The sequence below is a fragment of the Arabidopsis thaliana genome, chromosome 5 (assembly GCF_000001735.4).
Source record: "Arabidopsis thaliana chromosome 5, partial sequence".
Classification (NCBI taxonomy): Eukaryota; Viridiplantae; Streptophyta; class Magnoliopsida; order Brassicales; family Brassicaceae; genus Arabidopsis; species Arabidopsis thaliana.
The window spans coordinates 8897561-8917722 of NC_003076.8; the positions used below are offsets into that span (position 1 = coordinate 8897561).

The 20162-nt window shown below is 37.4% G+C and overlaps 6 protein-coding genes and 1 non-coding gene across 14 annotated transcripts; 4 read left to right on the forward strand and 3 right to left on the reverse strand.

Annotated features, from left to right (window-relative positions):
- Positions 1-236: 236 nt before the first annotated feature.
- AT5G25560 (CHY-type/CTCHY-type/RING-type Zinc finger protein) lies at positions 237-4180 on the forward strand. 6 transcript variants are annotated; one of them, NM_001343939.1, is made up of 13 exons: positions 237-523; positions 621-1423; positions 1534-2110; positions 2186-2273; positions 2377-2436; positions 2525-2557; positions 2663-2740; positions 2883-2926; positions 3021-3061; positions 3170-3252; positions 3346-3437; positions 3526-3637; positions 3721-4174. In NM_001343939.1, the coding sequence occupies exons 3-13, from the start codon at positions 1926-1928 to the stop codon at positions 3829-3831; spliced, it is 927 nt and encodes a 308-aa protein (NP_001318649.1). In that variant the 5' UTR covers positions 237-523; positions 621-1423; positions 1534-1925; the 3' UTR covers positions 3832-4174. The 6 variants fall into 6 exon arrangements, with proteins under 6 accessions (NP_001318649.1, NP_001331056.1, NP_001190397.1 ...); NM_001343940.1 differs by having other exon boundaries at positions 311-523; positions 628-801; positions 1866-2110; positions 2495-2557; positions 3721-4149; NM_001343941.1 differs by having other exon boundaries at positions 237-1423.
- AT5G25570 (polyamine-modulated factor 1-binding protein) lies at positions 4180-5659 on the forward strand. Of its 3 annotated transcripts, NM_001203469.1 has the most exons (5): positions 4195-4365; positions 4430-4487; positions 5011-5100; positions 5178-5337; positions 5426-5656. In NM_001203469.1, exons 1-4 carry the CDS (start codon positions 4272-4274, stop codon positions 5329-5331), a joined length of 396 nt encoding a protein of 131 aa, NP_001190398.1. In that variant the 5' UTR covers positions 4195-4271; the 3' UTR covers positions 5332-5337; positions 5426-5656. The 3 variants fall into 3 exon arrangements, with proteins under 3 accessions (NP_974834.1, NP_568475.1, NP_001190398.1); NM_203105.2 differs by lacking the exon at positions 4430-4487 and having other exon boundaries at positions 4180-4365; positions 5049-5100; NM_122468.3 differs by lacking the exon at positions 4430-4487 and having other exon boundaries at positions 4181-4365; positions 5049-5100; positions 5178-5659.
- A 184-nt stretch (positions 5660-5843) lies between these two features.
- On the forward strand, positions 5844-8759 carry AT5G25580 (uncharacterized protein). Its single transcript, NM_122469.3, has 11 exons — positions 5844-6175; positions 6405-6515; positions 6630-6716; positions 6799-6836; positions 6917-6998; positions 7141-7247; positions 7345-7483; positions 7570-7662; positions 7750-7870; positions 7963-8005; positions 8338-8759. The coding sequence occupies exons 1-11, from the start codon at positions 5990-5992 to the stop codon at positions 8546-8548; spliced, it is 1218 nt and encodes a 405-aa protein (NP_197940.2). The 5' UTR covers positions 5844-5989; the 3' UTR covers positions 8549-8759.
- A 96-nt stretch (positions 8760-8855) lies between these two features.
- On the forward strand, positions 8856-8939 carry AT5G25585. Its single transcript has one exon. It is a non-coding gene; the product is annotated as a tRNA-Leu (tRNA).
- A 34-nt stretch (positions 8940-8973) lies between these two features.
- Positions 8974-12503, reverse strand: AT5G25590 (DNA ligase (DUF630 and DUF632)). The gene is made up of 4 exons (NM_122470.3): positions 11174-12503; positions 10318-10493; positions 10016-10239; positions 8974-9937 (listed from the first exon to the last, which is right to left on the reverse strand). The coding sequence occupies exons 1-4, from the start codon at positions 12285-12287 to the stop codon at positions 9124-9126; spliced, it is 2328 nt and encodes a 775-aa protein (NP_197941.1). The 5' UTR covers positions 12288-12503; the 3' UTR covers positions 8974-9123.
- A 2895-nt stretch (positions 12504-15398) lies between these two features.
- AT5G25600 (putative nucleic-acid protein) lies at positions 15399-16495 on the reverse strand (the record flags this gene model as incomplete). The annotated part of the gene is made up of 2 exons (NM_122471.1): positions 15399-15826; positions 15928-16495. The coding sequence occupies 2 exons, from the start codon at positions 16493-16495 to the stop codon at positions 15399-15401; spliced, it is 996 nt and encodes a 331-aa protein (NP_197942.1).
- Positions 16496-16561: 66 nt separating this feature from the next.
- RD22 (BURP domain-containing protein) lies at positions 16562-19296 on the reverse strand. The gene is made up of 4 exons (NM_122472.4): positions 19080-19296; positions 18887-18986; positions 17812-18518; positions 16562-17264 (listed from the first exon to the last, which is right to left on the reverse strand). The coding sequence occupies exons 1-4, from the start codon at positions 19122-19124 to the stop codon at positions 16938-16940; spliced, it is 1179 nt and encodes a 392-aa protein (NP_197943.1). The 5' UTR covers positions 19125-19296; the 3' UTR covers positions 16562-16937.
- Between the last annotated feature and the right edge of the window lie 866 nt (positions 19297-20162).

Consider the following 20162-nt stretch of genomic DNA (forward strand, 5'->3'; position numbering starts at 1 on the left):
ATTTTAATTAATTAATTTTTTTTTTTAACCTAACCGCTACCGTCCGCAACCGCAAATACTTGCGGGAAGGAGCTTTTGAAATCTGGCAATTTCGAACGGTATCTAGCGGTTTCTATGATTGGTGCCAACCGCTAATAACCGCTACCATCTGCAAACGCTGCGTTTGCAGGTGGCAGAAGGAGAACCAATCAAGCCCTTAAAACATATAGATTTGGTTGACGTTTCTTAACCCAAAGAAACAATCAAAATTCGAAGTATGTGGAAACATTTCCTTTATAAGAAACCCACACGCATTTTTTTTTACTTATATAAATCTCCTCACCTGCAAGAGAAAAAAAAAACTTTCATTTTATTCGTCGTCAGTTTCATCTTGTTGCTTCGGAGCGAGCGAGAATTATCGTCGGAGAATTTATCGTCTCTCTCTCTGAAAATTCTGATCGGTGAAGAATCGTCGGATCGAAAGTTCGTTTATCTTCTCGTTTACGTTTCCGTGATTTAAATCCTTTGGGGTTTTTTTTTCTTGGTAATGTCTGTGTTTCTGAATGTGTGGTTGATTTTTGTTCGTACACTTTACTTTGATCGATTAGGTTTATGTATAGTTAATTGAAATTTTTTGGAAGATTTCAGAAGAAGAAGAGAAGAAACAATCCGTAATCTAGACCCTTGAATTGACCTAATAATAGGATACATATGATGACTATGAAGCAGTCTTTGAGTGGCAGGGTTCTTAGGGGGGTCTTTGGTATCTATCTGTAGGAGGGCTTTTAGGTGCTGTTTCGGGAGATTAAAGCCAGATTCAAGGTGAGTCTGAGAGCTTGGTTCTTGTATCTTCTTGTTTACCAATGGGAATCTAGGTCACTGAGAAACCATCCTTCTTGTTGATCTAGTGGAAAAAATCGATTATTTTTCTATCCCAAGTAGTTGCTTTTTCTTTCTTAACCTTAACTTGTGCAATCTTCATTCTACCTAAGCATTTCCCCTTGATAATGAAACTCTTTAATCATCTCTGATTTGGCCAAGAGTGTTCTTTTTTTTTGTCATCTCATCTATGGTGGATTAACAGAGGTTCCTCTTAGTTATTCTTCAAGAAGGCGGCATGAATGCTCACTTTGTTTGTAGTCTGCTTATCTCAGCTATGGTCTCCATAGTGAGTTTCCCTTAGAGCATATCTCGTTGTTGTCCATGATGAAGTTTTTGCTCCATGCGGATCTTGTGAACTTGCTAGTAGAATTTTTCCGGGTAACGGCATCAGAAGATTTTTATTCCTTCGATTATGGGGTTACCATTTAGGTCAAGCCAAAACAGGTCAGCTTTAAAGATGGGGGTCCATTAACTAGGAGTACCCTTCAAGCCTTTGTTTCCTTAAAGAAATTTCTGATTCGTATGTTGACTGAAGAGATCTGGTGCAAAGTGGCAGTGGGAGGTAGGTCTATCCTCTTTGGACACTTACCCATCTCTTTAAAACCCGGTTATCCCAAGTTTTATGTCAGTCCCAAACCTTGTTTGATGGTGTTTGCCTTGCTTTTACGATAGGTTGGTCATATCCGGTTGAAACTGGATAGATTTCCCAAGATTGAAGGACTGAAGTGAACACTCAATGTGCTAAGCTTTTATTTCTCTATGAAAGCTCCATCAACCAAGAGGGCTGTTTTTAGTTGTTTAACAGGGTATTTGTAGATCTTCTTGTTTTGGTGATTGTTCCTCTTGGAGAAAGCTGATTGGAGCTGTTTCAAAAATGGATTGTCTTGGTGTGGTGCAATGTAGATGGAAGCAACAGTTCATCGAGTTTTTTTGCTGGATTTTCAGGTGACTGATAATGTTTGCGAAATGAGGAATAGATTTTCTAAATATTTTCTTACTTGCAGGTTTCATAAGCTTTCCATCAACTAGCAGTATCTGCCAATATCACAGACAGATAATTCGTAATGGGAGACGTATATTTCAACCATTTCGCTCAGCAACTGCAGATGTCTGACCAAGAGAAGGGTGAAATGTCAAGACATTCACACCCTCATTCAATCAATGAAGAATCTGAGTCGTCAACTCTGGAAAGGGTAGCAGCAGAGTCATTAACAAACAAAGTCCTTGATAGAGGACTAATGGAGTATGGGTAGGTTTTACTCCCTATTTGTATATTCTTAGCTTTGAGCTTGTTTCTTGGATGAATACCCCTATGTTCTTGCAGATGTCCACATTACAGAAGAAGGTGTTGCATTAGAGCTCCTTGCTGTAATGAGATCTTTGGTTGCCATCACTGTCATTATGAGGCGAAGGTAGAGGCTTTTTTCAAGTTATAGATTTCAGGAAACTACTTTTTGTAACCGCTGTTTTCACAAAATCTGTATACTTACTCTTGCAATCATGTCTTTGGAGCAGAACAACATAAATGTAGATCAGAAGCAGAGGCATGATATTCCTCGCCACCAAGTTGAACAGGTAAAGTAGTCTATATATCTTGGTTTCTCGGAGTTATTATTTTATGTTCAATTCCCAGTTGACAAGACCTCTATCTTCTTCTTCACAGGTTATTTGTTTACTTTGTGGTACTGAACAAGAGGTATGTTTTAACTCTTACACTTTCTCTGGATTTTTTCTGCGTTTAGTAATCAGACATTTTCTTAACTTTGTTGGAGATGTAACTCTGTATTTTCTCTGGTACCAGGTGGGCCAAATTTGTATCCACTGTGGAGTGTGCATGGGGAAGTACTTCTGTAAAGTCTGCAAGCTCTACGATGATGATGTAAGTCTCTGAGGAGAACTTATTGCTAAGCTTGTTTGTTGTATCCATATCCTTTTTCTTATGCTATATACCATGCCCTGAGTTTTCCAGGCTTTTTTTTGTTGTTAATGGTTAACCATTATGTTGCTTATCTTGTTTCCAGACGTCTAAAAAACAGTACCACTGCGATGGGTGTGGAATTTGCAGGTACATTCTTGGACTTCTCTTTAACATACAACATGTTTGATTTAATCCACACGATATATATTTGTTCATAACTAAAATCTCTTTTTCGTTTCAGAATCGGAGGACGTGAAAATTTCTTTCACTGTTACAAGTGTGGTAAGCCATTTACTGCATCAGATTTCAGATAACCTCAAATTTTCCGATTGGGCACCGCTATATTTGTTGATTTTTACAATCTAACCAGCTCTCTGATTCTCAAACCAGGCTGTTGTTATTCAATCCTCCTCAAGAACGGTCACCCTTGTGTCGAAGGAGCAATGCATCACGACTGCCCCATTTGCTTTGAGGTATTACTTATTGTTGGTTTTTGTTCTACTTCTCCACTGTAAACATGAGCGTCCCTTTGTTAACAAAAACTGTCCTGGCTGGTTTTCTTCCAGTTTCTGTTTGAATCACGGAACGATGTGACGGTTTTACCATGTGGACACACAATTCATCAGAAGTGCTTGGAGGAAATGAGAGATCATTACCAGTAAGTACATTATAAAATTCAGGGGCTTGTGTTCCATTTTGAAATGTTGTTGTATATATCAACTGACAACTCCAAACTATGCCTGCAGATATGCGTGCCCACTTTGCTCAAAATCTGTATGCGACATGTCAAAAGTGTGGGAGAAGTTTGACATGGAGATTGCGGCTACACCAATGCCAGAACCATACCAGAACAGAATGGTCAGTATGAGAACAAAACTTACTTAGTTACACCTTATCCCCTAACCAAGAACTAAAAGTCTTTTTGACGGTGACAAAAACAGGTTCAGATTCTCTGCAACGACTGTGGGAAGAAAGCAGAGGTACAGTACCATGTGGTGGCTCAGAAATGCCCAAACTGCAAATCATACAACACTCGCCAAACCAGAGGCTGAAGCTTTTTTTGAAGTTGATTTGCTATCAAATGCAATTAAGAGCTTTTCACTTGATCCAATAGTGTCATTGGATCCTTAACTTGAGGACTGGGTCTCTCGAGTCTATCTCTTCTCACTCTCTTCTTCAATATTCTCTGAGTCGTCTCTTGTTCACTAGTCTATATGTTTCCTTGGTGTTGTTTGATGGTCTGGTTAGTTTCCATTGTGATTCATCTCCTTTGTAATTCTGCGGCTTTATTGAAAAGTTTCGTTTAATCTGTTAAAAACCCTAAAAAATTTGAACTTGTATGAATAAAAAATTTTAGCTGCTCGCATATATTAATAGGTTTAGAGACTCTTATTAAAGGCCAAAAGCACACGTCTCAAAAATATATCCGTTTCCTCGCTTAGATACGAAACCTCTCTCTTTTTGAAATCTCTCTGACTCTCTCTCGGCGATAATGGCGGAATCACCATCGCAGAGTGATGCACAGCTTGTTGCTCATCAATCTCCTGGTCAGCAAGCTGATTCGGATCTGACGTCTCTCGTCTTCGGTTTGTTTTTTCCTCCTTTTCCTCTGATCCTTGTTCATCCAATTTCGAATTTCGACTGACCTAGAAATCAGGATTAAGCGTGAGTTCTTCATGTTTGTGAAGTCAAATGCTCTTATGATTTGGTATTTAACGAGATTTGTGCTTACTTAATGGCTTAATCGCTTCATCTAATCTTGATTTCGCTTAAAAAACTGTGGAATCGAGATGTGTATTAGAATCCGCCATTGTTCGTTGCTTCTCTCGCAAATAGATCTGTAGGTGATACTTAGAGTGAAAGATGTGCATTTTCGTTGGTTTTATCAATTTTGGTATCTCAGAGTTGCTATATTTTGTCATCCAGATTCTGTATACTCTCTATACACTCTTCTTTAACCTTTTGGCTTATGCAAATTGAATTAGTAAACCTTGTTAAACGTTTCATGGATTAGATCACCAGTGGGTGGATTGAGATTACAAGTCAATGTTGTGTCTATTTCGCGAATTCTGTATGCTCTCGATACACTATCCTTTAACTCTTTGGCTTGTTCAATTGCATATTAGCAAACACCATAACTCGTTTTAAAGGTTTATCATTATATGTTTCATGGATTAGAATCAGTTGATGGATTGAGACTACAAGTCAGTGTTGTGTGTCTACTTCTTTAGCCATCTCCTGACTGTGTTGAAAACAAACGCAATTGCAGAAATGTCACAGCAAGTTCAGATGGGGATGGAGAATATGCTCAAGATGGTTTAGTAAGTATTGTTTATCTTCTGTTTACTACAACGAATGACTATTTCTGCTGAGTGCTGATCCAGTGCCTTCCCTGCAGTGAAATCGATCAAAACTCGGTTGGAATCAAGGAAGAGATTGAGAAATCAAAGGATTTTGCTATGGAGAAGAAAAGGATCCTCGAGGAAGAGAAAGACCAGTTTCAGAAAGCTGCTTACACTATTCTAGACATGCTAAGCAACAGCCGAGGCTAAATCCAAGTACTCGATTTTAAACCTCTTCACAGCTTCACTTAAACAATGAAACTGCTAAATTCATTATTACCTGATCCACTTCCTCATGTATCAGGTGATGCTCATGAAGAAACTATATCAGGTAAAGGAAATATTAGAAATGTCAACAAAGACTCTCACTGGTTTGGTTTTGGATCCACATATATAAGGTCGTATTAGCTTTACATTGCTATTACTGAAACTTTTATCACAAAGTGTGAATCCAGTATGCAGTATATATTCGTATTCAAGTGAAAAACTCGTAAAAACAGATAACAAATGGAATAAGTATCTGCTCAACTTGTCAGAATTATGTAGTATATGATAGAATTTCTTTGGGCCGTAAGTTTAGTATAAGGAATCAATTATGTGTTCAAGTCGTGTCCAACTAGAGCAAAAAGAAATAAAAGCCGAATTACTAATTTTTCCAGAATAAAGGGACTAAAATAGAAATATAAGAAAATACAAGGAAGAACAAAAAGGGAAATTAATAGCCCTAGGGTGTTGTAGGGTAAATTAGTAAATAGTAAAATCATTTCCTCTTTTGGCGGGAGAATTCCCCCAGAAAAATTCTCCAATTTTATACATTTTCCACTCCCACAAAAACCCATTCATCTTCCACTTTCTCTCTCCGACGAAAATGGTAACGCTCCGCCAGAGGACGATGGTGGTCACCGGAGAACCGGAACAGAAGAAGGAAGAAGAACGACTCTGCGAAGACTTAACGATTCTTTCCTCCGATTCAGACAACGATTCTTCCTCCGATTCGGCGGTGAAGCACTTGCGTGGACGTTGGGAACTTGCTTCGGTTCTCAATTTCTTCAATGTAATGAACCTCTTAGTCGTACATACCAAAGGATTCGATTTTGCCTTTTTCAGATGAATCTTCGTTGTAAACGGAATATTCTTTCTTTCTCTCTCTCATGTAGTAGATTCTAGGGATTTGTTAGAGCTTTTGCTTCTTGCATGCTTCAATTTCATGGGAAATTAAACATTTTGCATCGTTGGTCATGTGATTTTGCTAAAGAGTTTTTTGTTGTTGTGAATTGTGATAGGTCTTTGGACCACTTGTCTCGGAGAAATTGAAGTTCACAGCTGAAGAAATTGAGATGGGTCTTATCGAGTCCAACACTACAAATGCTCAGCTTCACATTGCACTTTTGAAGGTTTTTGATTTTTGTTCTGTTATTGACCTTGCAGCTGTTAATGGTATCTAACAAGCTCAAGTTTATGTGTTTGTTGCCTTATAAGAAACCTTCTGGATGTGAATTTTTCAACAGGGGATACCACCGGTGAATAAAACGCTTGACGATGCAAATGCATGGATCACGGTGTTGTGTAAGAAACTAGCTCCATGGTGGCCATGGGTAAGGCCACACTGAACTCTTTTGTTAGCTTATATCTTCTCTGTGGTTTTCTTTATTGACTCCTGTAATGTCATTGTTGCAGATTGCTAAGGGTGAAATTCATATTACTGTTAACAAAGGGTAAGTGGTGAAATAATGTGAATTTATTCAGGTTGAGTTGGTATTGATAACAACTTTCTTCTCTTCTGATGTATGAATAGGGAGGAAATATCTGAATACCAAGGACTTGACTCTATTAACCGCCTGAAGATTTTGAAGGCACTTTGTGAGCTTCGAGTTCAAGTAATTTTCTTCTCTTCATTTAAGTTGTTGAAGTGTATTTTTAATGCATGCCTCTTTGGTTACACATATGGAAAGAAAAAACTATATCATTACTAGTTGCATTTGTTACTCATCGTCTTGTTTCCATTGGTGGATGGTGTAGCAAGATGATGCACGTTCGTATATTCAAGAAAATACCAAGGAAGGAGACTGGGATTCTAGTTTACGCAAGAGGAAGCTAGGAGGAGATGGAAAGAAGACTTCTTATTGGTAGTTACACTTACTTGTCCTATCACTTCTTTCTATGTTACTACATCTGGTGTGAATGTGATCAACTTTTATCTTTTTTTTTTTAATTTCGTTCTAGGTTTGATGGTAATGATATCCAAGGTTACAGATTATATAGGGAAGTCAATGGAATCTCAAAGAAGAATGCTGGCTCAGATTTATCTTGTTTGAGCTGGGAAACTGAAGCAACCAATCTAGATGAATTTCAGAGTGTCGCTGTAAGATTTTGATTGTTGTTTATGCTTCTCCTCTTTAAGATGTGTGGAACTATTTTTCATTCATTAAGTATGTCCTGTAATGGCAGAGAGAGTTATCATCAAGCAAAGCTTCTTCTTTGGCTGCAACTGGGCAGATGATTGAGACAGAAGCTATACCCGTTGTTGAGAAATATCATAAAGTATCTCTCAAATTCCTTCTTTATGTTTATGCACATATCTGCTATATCATGTTTTTTATGGTGTTTCAATTTTTATTGCAATAACAGAAGAGAGAAAGGGCCATAAAAAAGAAAATGAAGGAAGAGATGGTCGTTAATGTCAATTTCTCGCGTCCTCTCCGAACTACTCGTTCTTGTCGTAACCACATGCCTGCTACTTACACCTTTGGTATAGTCATATTTTCTTGCGTTTCTTCCGCTTGTTTGATATATTATTTACCTGTTGGCGTGGCTTATTAGTTTGCATATCTTATTATCCAGACGAGTATGACAAGATGATCAGTGATGCCGTGGAAGAAACAGAGTAAGAACTTGACTTCTTTCTTAATCCAAGTCATCTATCCACCAATATTTAGCACATATGAGATAGTATTTTCATTTGGGTAAATCAACTCTCAAATAATCTGATGAACTATAATGAAACCACTGTTGATCCCTTTTCAATGGCGGATATGTGTAGACTCGTTTTTTAATGTGTACCATTGGTTTGAGATTAAACATGCTAATGCTATAGCTCATTCTTTTCTGTCTATTCATAGTAAGAGATGTAAATTGATTTACTGACAGCTTTGTGTCGGTTTGATGAGAAAGCTTTAGCATGAGAAAACCCCATCATTCACTTCTCTTCTTGATCAGGGACACCGATGGAGATGAGGTAGAAGGAAGGGATCAACAAAGTGCCTCATTGGACTCAAACGATAAGTCAACAGAGGTTGAAGCAGCTGAAATCCACAATGACGATGATAAAGAGAATGAGATAAGCAAGGAGGACGCAGAGCCAAAGGAAGAGTTTGGTGCCAAAAACAGGTTGAGACAAAGAGTTACCAGGAACTCAGCCATCTGTTAATTTAATCCTCAATGTTGTTGAAGAAATAGTAAAAAGCTTTTGAACAACAAAACATCGTTTTGTCTGTTGGTGGAGAGACCAAGCTTTTTGATTAGAAGGTTTAGGACTTTTTTTGGTGTGTGGTGATATAATATATGATGATGATATACTCCATTCCTAACAGTGTAGATTTGACTCTTATTAATTATTATGTGGTATCTCCCCATCTTTGATGTATGGTAAACTATATTCTCAGAAAAAAAGTTTAGGTATTCGATTATAAGTAGTTTAAAATAGATATTTCATTGTGAAAATATGATTGTAAAGAGTCAGGGTGGCCGAGTGGTCTAAGGCGCCAGACTCAAGTTCTGGTCCTCGTAAGAGGGCGTGGGTTCAAATCCCACTTCTGACATTTAATTTTATTAAATTTTTAGCATGTTGTAATTTTGGGCAATGGCATTATGTTGATATAAATTAATTAACACAGGCAACTCAGTAACAATACTAGATAACTACAGAATCTGGTCACAAAACTATGCTTAATGTTCCCATCATAATACAACATATTACATAGGTTAAATAGAACTAAAACTGGTTCAAGAAGATTCAGTGGCTCCACCGTTTGATTTCTGACTCTGCGATATGATTCTGAGCTTCTCATATGAGTCAGCACAAGCGTGAGCATAATCAGACAGTGCCCTGAAGATCTCAGGCAATCTGATCTTCAAACTGTTTAGAGATTTCTCCCTCACCTGAACACAATGTCTCTGGTGAGCTTCTTCTTCTTCTTCAAGCCTTTTCTTCAGTGTCTCCACAGCAATTCTCCTCTCTGTGACATGATCTCTGGAGCTTGTTGTTGCGTCGTCCCCGCCTTCAGCTTCCTCTGTTGGCCCTCTCTTTTGCAAATGTTTTTGATACCAATCCTCAAAACCTTGCTTCTTCCGTATAAACTCTCTTCGTGTTTCTTCGCATTTCTCTTTCAGTTTCATCTCCTCTTCCTGGTGCAGCAAGATGGTTTTGATGACTGCCGCGAAAGAGGAGATAGCTGATTTGGCGACTTCATCGGGAAGTTTCTCAAGACGGTCATGCCATGAGTGGAGAAGAGCTTGGATTGGCGGGCGCTGAGGCCTTGGAGGTGATGAAACTTTCTCTTTAAGACTACTCTCGATGGGGATTAGATTTAGCTTCAGCCAGTTGTTGAGAGAGTTAATGTACTGCTTCTGATGGGTGACAAGTGTATCGAACTGAACATGCCATTCTTCCAAGACGGTGCAGAACTGGCGAGTCTGATGGTGATGCTGTTTTGTGGTTTCTTTGAGAGAAGTTGAGATTTCAAGGGCCTTTAGCTCTCCAACAATACCTAGTTGGGTGTCGTGGTGTATACACATGTTTGTCCACATCTTCGCCATCCTGCATATCCACGAGCCAAAAAAATTGGTTAAAGAGAGAAAGGCTTTGCAGAGAATCATTAGAAGGAGAAGAACTTACCCTTCAACTAAGGCAACAAGTCTTGGATACAATTGATCATCCCTTAAACGGTTTACTTCAGAAACCGTTGAATCCATGGATTGCATGTCAACAATATATCTTGTGTGTAGATGACTTACAGCCGCCTTTGTTTTCTCCACGGTCTCTGCACTCGCACCTCGTTTCTTATGCCTGTTGAGTAAAGATACCTTCTTCTGATACTCTATCTTCATAAGCTCACCTTGCTACACCACCAAAACAATGCACTCAACTAAACATCATTCACTTCTGATAGCAATGATCAGCTTAAAAGTTAAAAGTACCTTCACTTCATCATAGAGTTTCTTCTCCCATGCTAACAATTTATCCAACACCGTAGCATGAGTTTCATGCTCATCTGATTCTTGATCATCTTTTCCACCTTCTCCATTCGAAATGCCTCTTAACGATTTATTCCAAGTTATAACCCGCATTACTCTAGCTGAATGATCAACATATCCTGCGAAGCAAAAAATTTCATTAGCAAGAAAGCAACAATTGTCCAAGAAACATTCAACATAATCAATAGAAACAGATTAGGTAAGATAATGGTAGGGAATAGCAAGTAAAAAGAGGTTAAAGTGTTAGTTAGTCAAATCAAGAACTTTTTTTAATGGCTTTAAACGGAAAAAGGGCAAATAAGAAAACCACCAAATCTATTAAGTTTAAGGTTCATCTTAGATTCTCATAAAAGTTAAATCACAGACCAAAAAGTGCATCAAAGACTCATACTTTAAGAATATTTGCATACACTAAACCCTGATGTAATCTACAAAAGAAAAAACTGTCTCTTCTGGTTTTCTTTTTTTTGCTTGTTTCAATAAGAGAAACAAAGACTCAAACTTTCTAAACAATCCAATCACAGACACATTATGAATCACTTTAAAAAGCAGCAACCTAAGTTTTGGTAAGACAACTCTGAGAAAAGCAAAGACAAACTACAATAGAATAAGCTTTGAATTTGATGATTGGCTAGGGCACATCAAATTCGTGTCTTGACAGTGACACTCAATAAGATTCACCACATTGCAAGAAAAACACACATAAATACTTTGATCATAGACTAGACCACACCAATAAGATTCACCAAATAGCAAGAAAACACACACACAAATGCTTCAATCACAAGAGTTTCAATACCTCGGTTATCTGCAAAATTCGAGTGGTAATGTAACCTTGTAGCTTCAAGCATCTTAGAAACCTCTTGAGCACATTCTGAAGCCTTAAGGAATCTATCATCAATCTCATCAAGAATCTTCATCAAATTCACACTTGATGATGCAGCAGCACTAGTCTTAGCAACCGCACGCCGAAACTCCGGTGGAGCAGTACTCGAATGCTCAATCTTAGCTTTCCCTTTCTTCTTCTTCTTTACCTCCACCACCACTTCTTCTTCCTCCTCCTCTTCCTCTTCCTCATCCTCTTCCTCATCTTCCTCCTCTTCTTCTTCAACTTTCTCCGGCGTCTTAGGCTCCATCTCCTCAACTACTTTACCAGAACCAGACTTCTTCCGATATATCCCAGATCTTTCCTCTTCCTCTTCTTCTTCATCATCCTCTTCATTAAACTGAAAATGACTACTCTGATTCTCATAACCATTCCTAACCTCTCTATCATCTAAATTAGGTCCAGGCATATTCTCCACCATGAAAAAATAATCCCAAGCCATACTATTTGCCGGAGAAGCACTCACAATCTCCGGCGTTGTTTTCTCCAATCTCTTCCTCCCATTACTCTTCCCAACATTCTCCGGCGTTCTCGGTTCCTCCTCCTCCTGAGCAGTGTCTCTACCACTACCCTTAACTTCCTCTTCCTCCTCTTCATCTTCTTCCTCTTCCTCAATCGCCATACCATCTAAAGTCTGAACCTTTCGACCTCTAACCGCCATAGAAGGCAAACTAATCGCACGTTTAATCGGAGAAGGAGAGAATTTAGGCAAAGGAGGAGGCGGAGGAGGAAGATTCTCAATAGGCGGTGGAGGAGGTGGCTGAGGAGAAGCCGGATCTACATTGTTACGACTCTGTTTCTCGTAATGTTGTTGATCTAACAACACATCGTCTAAAGCTTTTTGATCAGATTCGCCATGGCCATAGTCACTTAAAGCAGCACCAGTGTTTTTCAAAGCAATAGCGTAAGCGAAATGACCGGCGGCGAATGCTTTGCTTGCGGAAACTGCTTCTTTGATTACGTTTCGTCGTTCTTTGCATCTAGCTACTGCTTCTTCGTTATCAACCCTAGATTGAGCACAACCCATTTGTAAAAAGTGAGGCTTTTTTTTTGTTTGGGAGAGAGAGATTGATAATGAAGGGAACAAAAATGCAGCAGAGAGATAGAGAGAGGAGGAGGAAGAAGAAGAGAGAAGGGGGTGTTTTGTCTCACGCGCTGCGAGTGGAGGTTATGTTTTGTACTCGCTCTCTCACGCTGTAGTGGTGTCTTGTCTCTGTATTCATATTTTTATTTGTTGCTAACGGTCACATATCTCAACGCACTACGGCGTCGTTTTGTAGCTTTTGTACACGTAACGTTTTGGATTGAACCAAAACATTAATGAAAAAGGTTTTTTCTTTTTTTGGGCTTTTTAGAATAAAGAACTTCAATAGTTCTTTCGTTTTTTTCTTTTGCTTTTTAGAACAATTTAACTCTTGATATTTGAGTTTTCAATAGCAGACTATATTGTTTTATTTTTAGGACGAATAATTGTTTGTAGATAACAAAAGTCGTCTAACGTGCCAACGGGTTTTGTTCGTTCTATATACAATATAAGTTATTCAAATACAAATAATGGAATTTTAAACCAGGAAAAACTAAGTTGATATTTCTGCCAATTATAATCGGTAATTATAAATTAAGTTGGTTTTGGGTTTGACCCTAGGAAGGAATTACATCACATGTTTCTTAGTATGATATATTAGATAATGTAAATTAAGAGAAGTATCATGATCTTTTTGTCAATGACTGTTCTTGAATCTTGACGGTTCAACAAAATACTAACATAAACTTTTTGGGGTGAATAATAATCCACCGCATAGTACTATTTTCTTTTTGTAAAAGGGATTCGTAGTTTGTCTAATGCATTTTTTCATCCTCACTATTACAAATTAAAACTAAGTTTATTTCTGCAAATTCTAAGTTTAAAACAAATTAAAACCAAAAAAACTAAGTTTATTTCTGCAAATTTTTATATGAAGTTGGTTTGGGTTTAAAAAAAAAAAAAAAAAAAGAAGTTGGTTTGTGTTTGATCGGCCACAACATGTTTTTAGTATGTTATTACATAAACTAAATTGGCAAAAGTCTCATGATCTGTCTCATGGAAAGTTCTTGATGGTTAAAGAATACTAGGACGACAATAAAATGTAGGAGGCCCAATCAATTTTTAGGCCTCATGATTTTGGCAAAATTGTCAAAAGTCCTTATGATTTTGGCAAAAGTCCCAAAATTTGTAACCAGTTTGTAGTAAAACTACTTAACTACGTATAACTAGGACGACAATAAAATGTAGGAGGCACAATCATTTTTAGGCCTCTTTCAATCAGTTTTTTTTTTAATGAGAATAAATTTTAGAAGTTAAAGAATCTGATATCTATTTGGAAGCTCCAATAGTTAGACAAGGGTTTATTAATGCTTCTACATCAAGAGGTTTGGGGTTTGAGTCTCAGCTACTGCGATTTATTAGCATATTTGCATATTAATGAAAGCAAATGTGCATGAGATCTACAACGATGTATAATTATAGCTGTTTGCCAAAATTCTATGCAGAGAAGATATTAAAAGGTGTCCATCAAACGTATGGAGAAGGAGAAAAAGTATCATCTGTCGTGGATCTAATAAAGGTCGGAAGAAATTATCCGTGGTAGAATCGTTTATGTAACAATTTTCATAATTTGTAATAAATAATAAATCTAGACGGCAAAAAAAAGAATTTGATACTTATTTTGTTGCCGAAACCTAAAATTGGGGACTTACAATATTTATATATTATTCTCTTCATCTTACTTTAAGTGATGTTTTCGAGATTTTATTTTTTCATTTTAAGTGGTGTATTCAATTTTCTATGAAAAAATAAAATCTATTCAATAGTTTTTTTAACTAAATACATTGTATAGTATGTTTTTATTTTGGTTGAATTAGTTATAGCTAATGATTTTTTGTGTTAAAAAGATAAAAAAAAAAAATTTTAATAATGTTTTTCCAATTTGTGTGGCAAAATCCTTAAATATCACTAAAAATGAAACAATGTGTATATTGTTTTGTTGATTTGTCGATGGGCCTCATAAATTTAGTAGTCTGAGACTAATGTTTCACCTTATTTACCCGAGGACTAACCATGGTTATAACTTATAACTATTTAATAATAAAAAATATTATCCTCTCTACAAAAAACATCAATCACAACCTAAGTGAATTCAACTATCTTAAACCACATCTATTTTCAGGACCGGCCCAAATTTTTGATGCCTAAAGCCCAATACAATTCTTTGCCTTTTAACAAATTGAAATGTATAATTATCAAAACATTTAATGGAACAATGCTCAAACTCGTGACATTACGCTATTAAATGAGACACTAATTACTAGATTACAAGACTTTTACTCAAATTTGGTATCTTTTTAAAGTAAAATATAATTGACGGAGGTTTTAGGTCTGGACCGGTTCTATATATCTGAAACCACCTCCATCCATGAGTTGACGGAGTAGTTGGGTGTCTTTAAAAAAAAGTAACATATTTAGATTTTAGACACCCATCCAATTTTTATAGTATCTTCCTAATATCTCCTCTTTTTTTTTTTTTGCCAAAAGGTGTTGTTATTGATATTAAACATTGTACAATACAACATACATAGACTGTTTATATAAAACAAGGACGTCTAGATGAAGAAAGCAAATAACAAATATTACAAGACTAGTTAAGGAAACAACAAACTGATTAAGGTTTTATGTACAAAACAGAGACGACTACCAAAGGAGAGGGCCAGACGTGGTAGCAGTGGTGGAAGACAAACATCCTGACATCTCAAGAAGAACAACAAAACGAAAAACAAGTTTCGTAGTTGAACTTAAAGCTTCCATCTTATGTGGTGAGCTTCTTGCATACCAACATGTCAAACGACCAAGAACTATCAGTAGCAGAGTCTTTCTGTGAGATAAACCTTTCAAAAGTGTAACACTATCAAGCAGCTGCAAGTAGAACAAAAAGTGACAGAAACCTGAAGCAATCAAAGAGAGATTGCCCATCCAAAAGCCTGAAAAGAAACTATGTTTCCTAAGTACTAAGAACTTACTAAAAACCATAACCTTACCCCAAAAAGTGTAAGTCACAGAGTATAAGGGTATGTTATACTCTGAGGAGCAACAGTCATAGCAGATCTATGGTGTGTTATCAGACTCCGAATAAAACCTTACTCCATAATCTTTGCGATATTGTTTCTTCTTTTTATCAGGAGTAAGGTCAATCTGCTTTCCTTTTCTGCGTTTAGAACTCTCACCACATGCATATCTTGATTGATCATTAATAGCAGTAGGAGTGGTGGAATCATCAGAGAGAGCTTTAGGACTTACTAATGGAACACTTGAAGGAAGATGTTCAATAGCAGGTTCATTCAAGTCTAAACCCGGTGAAGCAGAGGTTGGTGCCTGTGATATAGGTCTGTGAGAAGAGATATCAGAACTTGAAGAGTGATTCGCAGGTGGAGGGGGTGTAGGATTGTTCGATCCCCCTCCCTCTTCCCAAACAGGAACCATCAAAACATCCGCTTCATCATCAACAACATGAGCACCATCATTATGGTGATCCCCTGAGGAGCCAGATAAGGACAGTGATCAACATCATGGTTGATACGGCAGCAGTTGGAACAAATCCTGTGAAGTCGTTCATATTCAAAACCAATCATGGCACCTTCTCGTGATTCAAACCGCACCCGTCGAAAGAAACGCATCCTATCCGTGATGGAAATCCTCACTTTCACTCTGATAAAGGCTATCTGAGTAGAGGTCTCTTCATCAAAATCAAGCCCCGTGACTGGCCCCAGAGTACTAGCAATAAACCTGACAGTCATAGTAGACACATAGAGAGGTATGCCTCTAACTTGAACCCAAAGATCAATATAGGTAAGAAAGTCAGCACGGGGAAAGTCTTCCCATCTCTGCAGAGGTACAAACCATTGGTTGAATAACCATGGGCCTCTCAGCATGACCGAAGCCAAGTCAATACCAGAGCGAAAACGAAACTGGATGCACCTATCATCAATGATGCGGCCATGTACACGAGAAGCCATACCCCAGCTGCGAGGCAAGGCCCTAAGTACTCTTCTGAGGTGTTGAGCATGGATGTTAAGCGGTCTTGCAATAAGACTCAGTCTGTTGCCAGCAACAACAACACCATAAGCTGCCTGAGGTACAAAAAGTTCTGGATCATCACGACCCAAAACCATGTACTGTATATCATGCCAAATCTCATCAGCCATCAGGAAACAAGAAGAAGTAAAGAAAAGAAGACACTATAAGAAGTGAAAAAGGGAGCGATATCCCCTCTTTCAAACACTCATATTAAACTAGTAATAAAATTAATTCTACAAAATGTTTTAAACACTCATATTGGGTATCACCAATTAATATGGTCTACTTGCTGAAAATTAAAATTTCCTGTCAATTAAGCCAAAACATAGAAATGGTAACATTTCAGCTCTAATTTTATTATAGGTTTTTGCAAAACCACAAGATACAGACCACAAAAGACAGCTACGTAGGTTAATAAAAAAAAAAACATATAGATGCCTTCACTCTTATATGGAAACCACGCATTACTATATGTATATGTATGTATATTCATAACCAAAACATCCCAAAAGATAGATTATCTGAAACGTAATTATACATAACCCACAATAAGATAGAAAACAGATCTATCTAGTAGCTGAACCACACAACATGAGTCTCCGGGAGGAAGTGGCAGACCGGAACGGTCCCTGGCTTCACCTTTAAGACTTTGAAGGCCAAGTGGTTTGGGTTCCAAGCTGAGGTGTTCTTGTGGCATACCGCAACTGCTTTAGCTCGCATCCCGTTCTCTCCCTCGAGCGGAACCGCGTAGACGGTCGTCATCATCGCCTTGTGGCAGTAGAACACCGCGAATGGGTACTTCTGTTTGTGACACACCACAGATTTATCGTCAGACAACTTCTTTACCCCAGCCGCCGCGATTTTGTACTTCTGCATCGGTGCGTTCTTCTTAGCCACCTGTAGTAACCAAAGTTACATTGGTTTATAGCCAAAATATTAGCCACAATATATATGGTGTGGACATACAAATCAACTGCAACTAAACCGAACCATGTGTTTTCATGAATGGTTAGATTGGTTTATATATGTAAATCCAAAGAAACCGAAGCTAAAGCCAAACGTAAACCAATTAATTTGAGTATAAACGAACCACACGAACTTAAATTAAGAAATAATTTCTATGTTAAACTATCTAAGAAAAATTAGATCGAACCATGTTTAATATTTCTTAAAAATAATTATAGCTAAGTACATAGTAGCTATTTGTATATGTTTTTTACATCAACCTGACCCAAATCTATCATAGTTATTTATGTCTTATATTTATTTTTTATTCATAAAAGAAGAAAAGTAAATTTGACAGAAACTACATCAACCTTTCCAAAAAATTATCCAAAGAAAACCGAATTGATTATATACAAATTATCTTATATTTAGTATTAATCTTATATGTTTTCAGTCAAAACTAAACCGGTAATTAAAAAACAGTAGTTAGTATTTTTACCTCAGTGGAAACAGCCCTGACGTGATATTTACCAAGTTTCGAAACACTAAAGTCGACCATCGACTCCAAAGACGTCGCACAATACTTCTCCTCTCCACTAACTTTTCTGGCTTCACACTCCTCAATGGTCTTCTTCATCATCTCCGCTTCTTCCGAACCAGCTTCCACCGAGAAACGTTTCAACGTCTCCGAAAACTTCTCCGATCCAAAAGGCACCGTTTCAGCCTCTCCACGTGGCAAGAACGCAGTTTTGCCTCCGTAACCATCCTCAGCGTTAAACCGGACATTCATTTCTTTCCCGCGAACCAAGTCCTTCTCCAAGAAGAAGAGAGCCGCGTTAGGATCGTCGTGGAGCTGAGTCTCCTTCGCTGCATAGTTATACACGAAAGGGTTTGCTCCTGGTTTCACACCAACGTAAATCGGTCTTCCCTTGTGGCGCGTGTGCACCGTCACACCGCCTTTACCGACTCCTACGTCGGTTCTTTTACCGGGTTTACCCGTGTGGACTGCGACGCCACCTCCGTGACCTTTTCCGCTGCCAACGCTCACGTGTGTCCCTCCTCCGGGCTTGCCCTTGCCTGTGTCCACGCGTACACCTCCCTTTCCAACGTTCACGGCGGTTCCGCTACCGGTTTTACCTTTATGGGTGTTAACGTTTACTCCGCCTTTACCTACTTGGACGTTGGTACTTTTCTCGTCGGTAAAATCTGCAAAAAAAAAAAGTTTGGTAAGGAAACATTTATTTTATTAACAACTAAAAAAGAATACATTTATTTGCTACATACAAATTCAGAAAAATATGTTGAAATATAAAAGAAATTGTAATAATACAAGTCAAACACATCTTTATTTGCATTTATGTAAATAAATATTTTTTGTGTGTTTTAAAGAAAAGAAAGAAAAAAAACAGTTAATTATGGAGAGAGTTGGGAATGGAATGGCAAACATGTATTTCTAACACTAGTGAAAACCATAATATAAATTCATAATATAAATTCAGAACAAACATGTATTTCTAACATTAAGAACAAAAATAAGTGAGAGAGTTGGGAATGGCAAAGTAAAATATTTTAACCGAAAGTCAAAAGATTATGGAGAGAGTTGGGAATGGGAGTGTTTGGTAAAGCAGTGCTCCAATAACGCTCCGGTGTTAAATCAGCCGCAATCGCCACTACCTTCAATAATAAAAAGAAAATAACATCAAACCACAATGAATAAAAAGTAGTAAGAATGTAATCATGTTTTGTTCGTTTTGAGTTTATAAGTACCATGAATGAACCAAGAAGACAGATCAGAGGAAGACGAATCGCCATTTTTGGGAGTTGGAATAGAAATGGGTTTGATGAATTTGAGGAGAAGAAGTGGTACGTGTACGTAGAATTTATAGTAAAAGGGTTTTAGTAGAAAGGAGCTGAGGTTGAAGTTATGATGAGTATGGATGATATAGACGGCTACTACTTACCAATCTATTTGGGCCGATTAATTATATCACATACCTTCTAACCACTACGTGCCTTCTGCTCCTTAAATGCTCTTGTATCCATGTGTGGACATGTGTTTTTAATATCTCTAGTTTATTTTTGTGTGTTACGTTATACTACTTCGTTTCGTGTCTTTCTTTTTTTTGACATTCCTATTTGGGTCCTATTTGTTTTGCTGCCATGGAAAGCAAACAATTATTCACGAATGTTTTCTTTGGGTGATCACTGATTAGTTTTCCTTAGCTCAAAATCTTTGATTAAGTTCGGAGTTAGCGTTGACAGGTGAAATTTGTAATAGATCAATCTGGCTGGCCCGCCCAATCCGATCCAAAATCGTCAAAACCCACAAGTATTGAAGTACATACTGCCCGGTCCAAACCGGGATTATATTTTAAAACTACTAACTTAGTTCAGATATTTTCGAGTTATTTCAGATATTCTACGTTATATGTTTTAATTGTGCTAGTCTTAAGATCCTTTGATTAAGGATATTGATTCAAATTTTATTGTAAGTAACAATTTTTAAAACTTTCAATTTCTACTAGTTAAAACTGGAAACAAAACAAAGTTAAGATTTCAGTGAACATAATAGATCTTAAACCTTTTATACGAATTACTCGAAACCAGAAAATCCCGAATAGTTGAATATCAAGACCTACTTTGTATCACTATTATTGTGTATATAAGTTTTAGTTTCATATAAAGATTTTTTTTGGGTAGGAATTTAATGAGTATTTTTTGTGCTAACATGTTATTATTATTGCCATACTTCATATTTGGATTTATAGATTTATAGAACCAGTAAACCAGTTCTTAAAACAATGTTTTTATAGCACCAAACGAACCCCTTGTGAAGCTTAGAGAATTCTT

Bases quoted from the DNA above. Each gene is read 5' to 3' on its own strand.
- AT5G25560 (NM_001343940.1), top strand. From the start codon at position 1,926: ATGGGAGACGTATATTTCAACCATTTCGCTCAGCAACTGCAGATGTCT. The intron at 2,274-2,376 runs GTAGAGGCTTTT...TCTTTGGAGCAG, and splicing joins ACTGTCATTATGAGGCGAAG to AACAACATAAATGTAGATCA. The intron at 2,927-3,020 runs GTACATTCTTGG...TTTTCGTTTCAG, and splicing joins GATGGGTGTGGAATTTGCAG to AATCGGAGGACGTGAAAATT.
- AT5G25580 (NM_122469.3), top strand. From the start codon at position 5,990: ATGGTAACGCTCCGCCAGAGGACGATGGTGGTCACCGGAGAACCGGAA. The intron at 7,248-7,344 runs GTAGTTACACTT...ATTTCGTTCTAG, and splicing joins GGAAAGAAGACTTCTTATTG to GTTTGATGGTAATGATATCC. The intron at 7,871-7,962 runs GTATAGTCATAT...CTTATTATCCAG, and splicing joins GCCTGCTACTTACACCTTTG to ACGAGTATGACAAGATGATC.
- AT5G25590 (NM_122470.3), bottom strand. From the start codon at position 12,287: ATGGGTTGTGCTCAATCTAGGGTTGATAACGAAGAAGCAGTAGCTAGA. The intron at 10,240-10,317 runs GTACTTTTAACT...TTGGTGGTGTAG, and splicing joins AACTCTATGATGAAGTGAAG to CAAGGTGAGCTTATGAAGAT. The intron at 9,938-10,015 runs GTAAGTTCTTCT...GTGGATATGCAG, and splicing joins CTTGTTGCCTTAGTTGAAGG to GATGGCGAAGATGTGGACAA.
- AT5G25570 (NM_001203469.1), top strand. From the start codon at position 4,272: ATGGCGGAATCACCATCGCAGAGTGATGCACAGCTTGTTGCTCATCAA. The intron at 4,488-5,010 runs GTATTTAACGAG...CTACTTCTTTAG, and splicing joins TCAAATGCTCTTATGATTTG to CCATCTCCTGACTGTGTTGA. The intron at 5,101-5,177 runs GTAAGTATTGTT...CCTTCCCTGCAG, and splicing joins AATATGCTCAAGATGGTTTA to TGAAATCGATCAAAACTCGG.
- RD22 (NM_122472.4), bottom strand. From the start codon at position 19,124: ATGGCGATTCGTCTTCCTCTGATCTGTCTTCTTGGTTCATTCATG. The intron at 18,987-19,079 runs GTACTTATAAAC...TTATTATTGAAG, and splicing joins GTCTTCTTGGTTCATTCATG to GTAGTGGCGATTGCGGCTGA. The intron at 17,265-17,811 runs GTAAAAATACTA...TGGTTACTACAG, and splicing joins TCAGGGCTGTTTCCACTGAG to GTGGCTAAGAAGAACGCACC.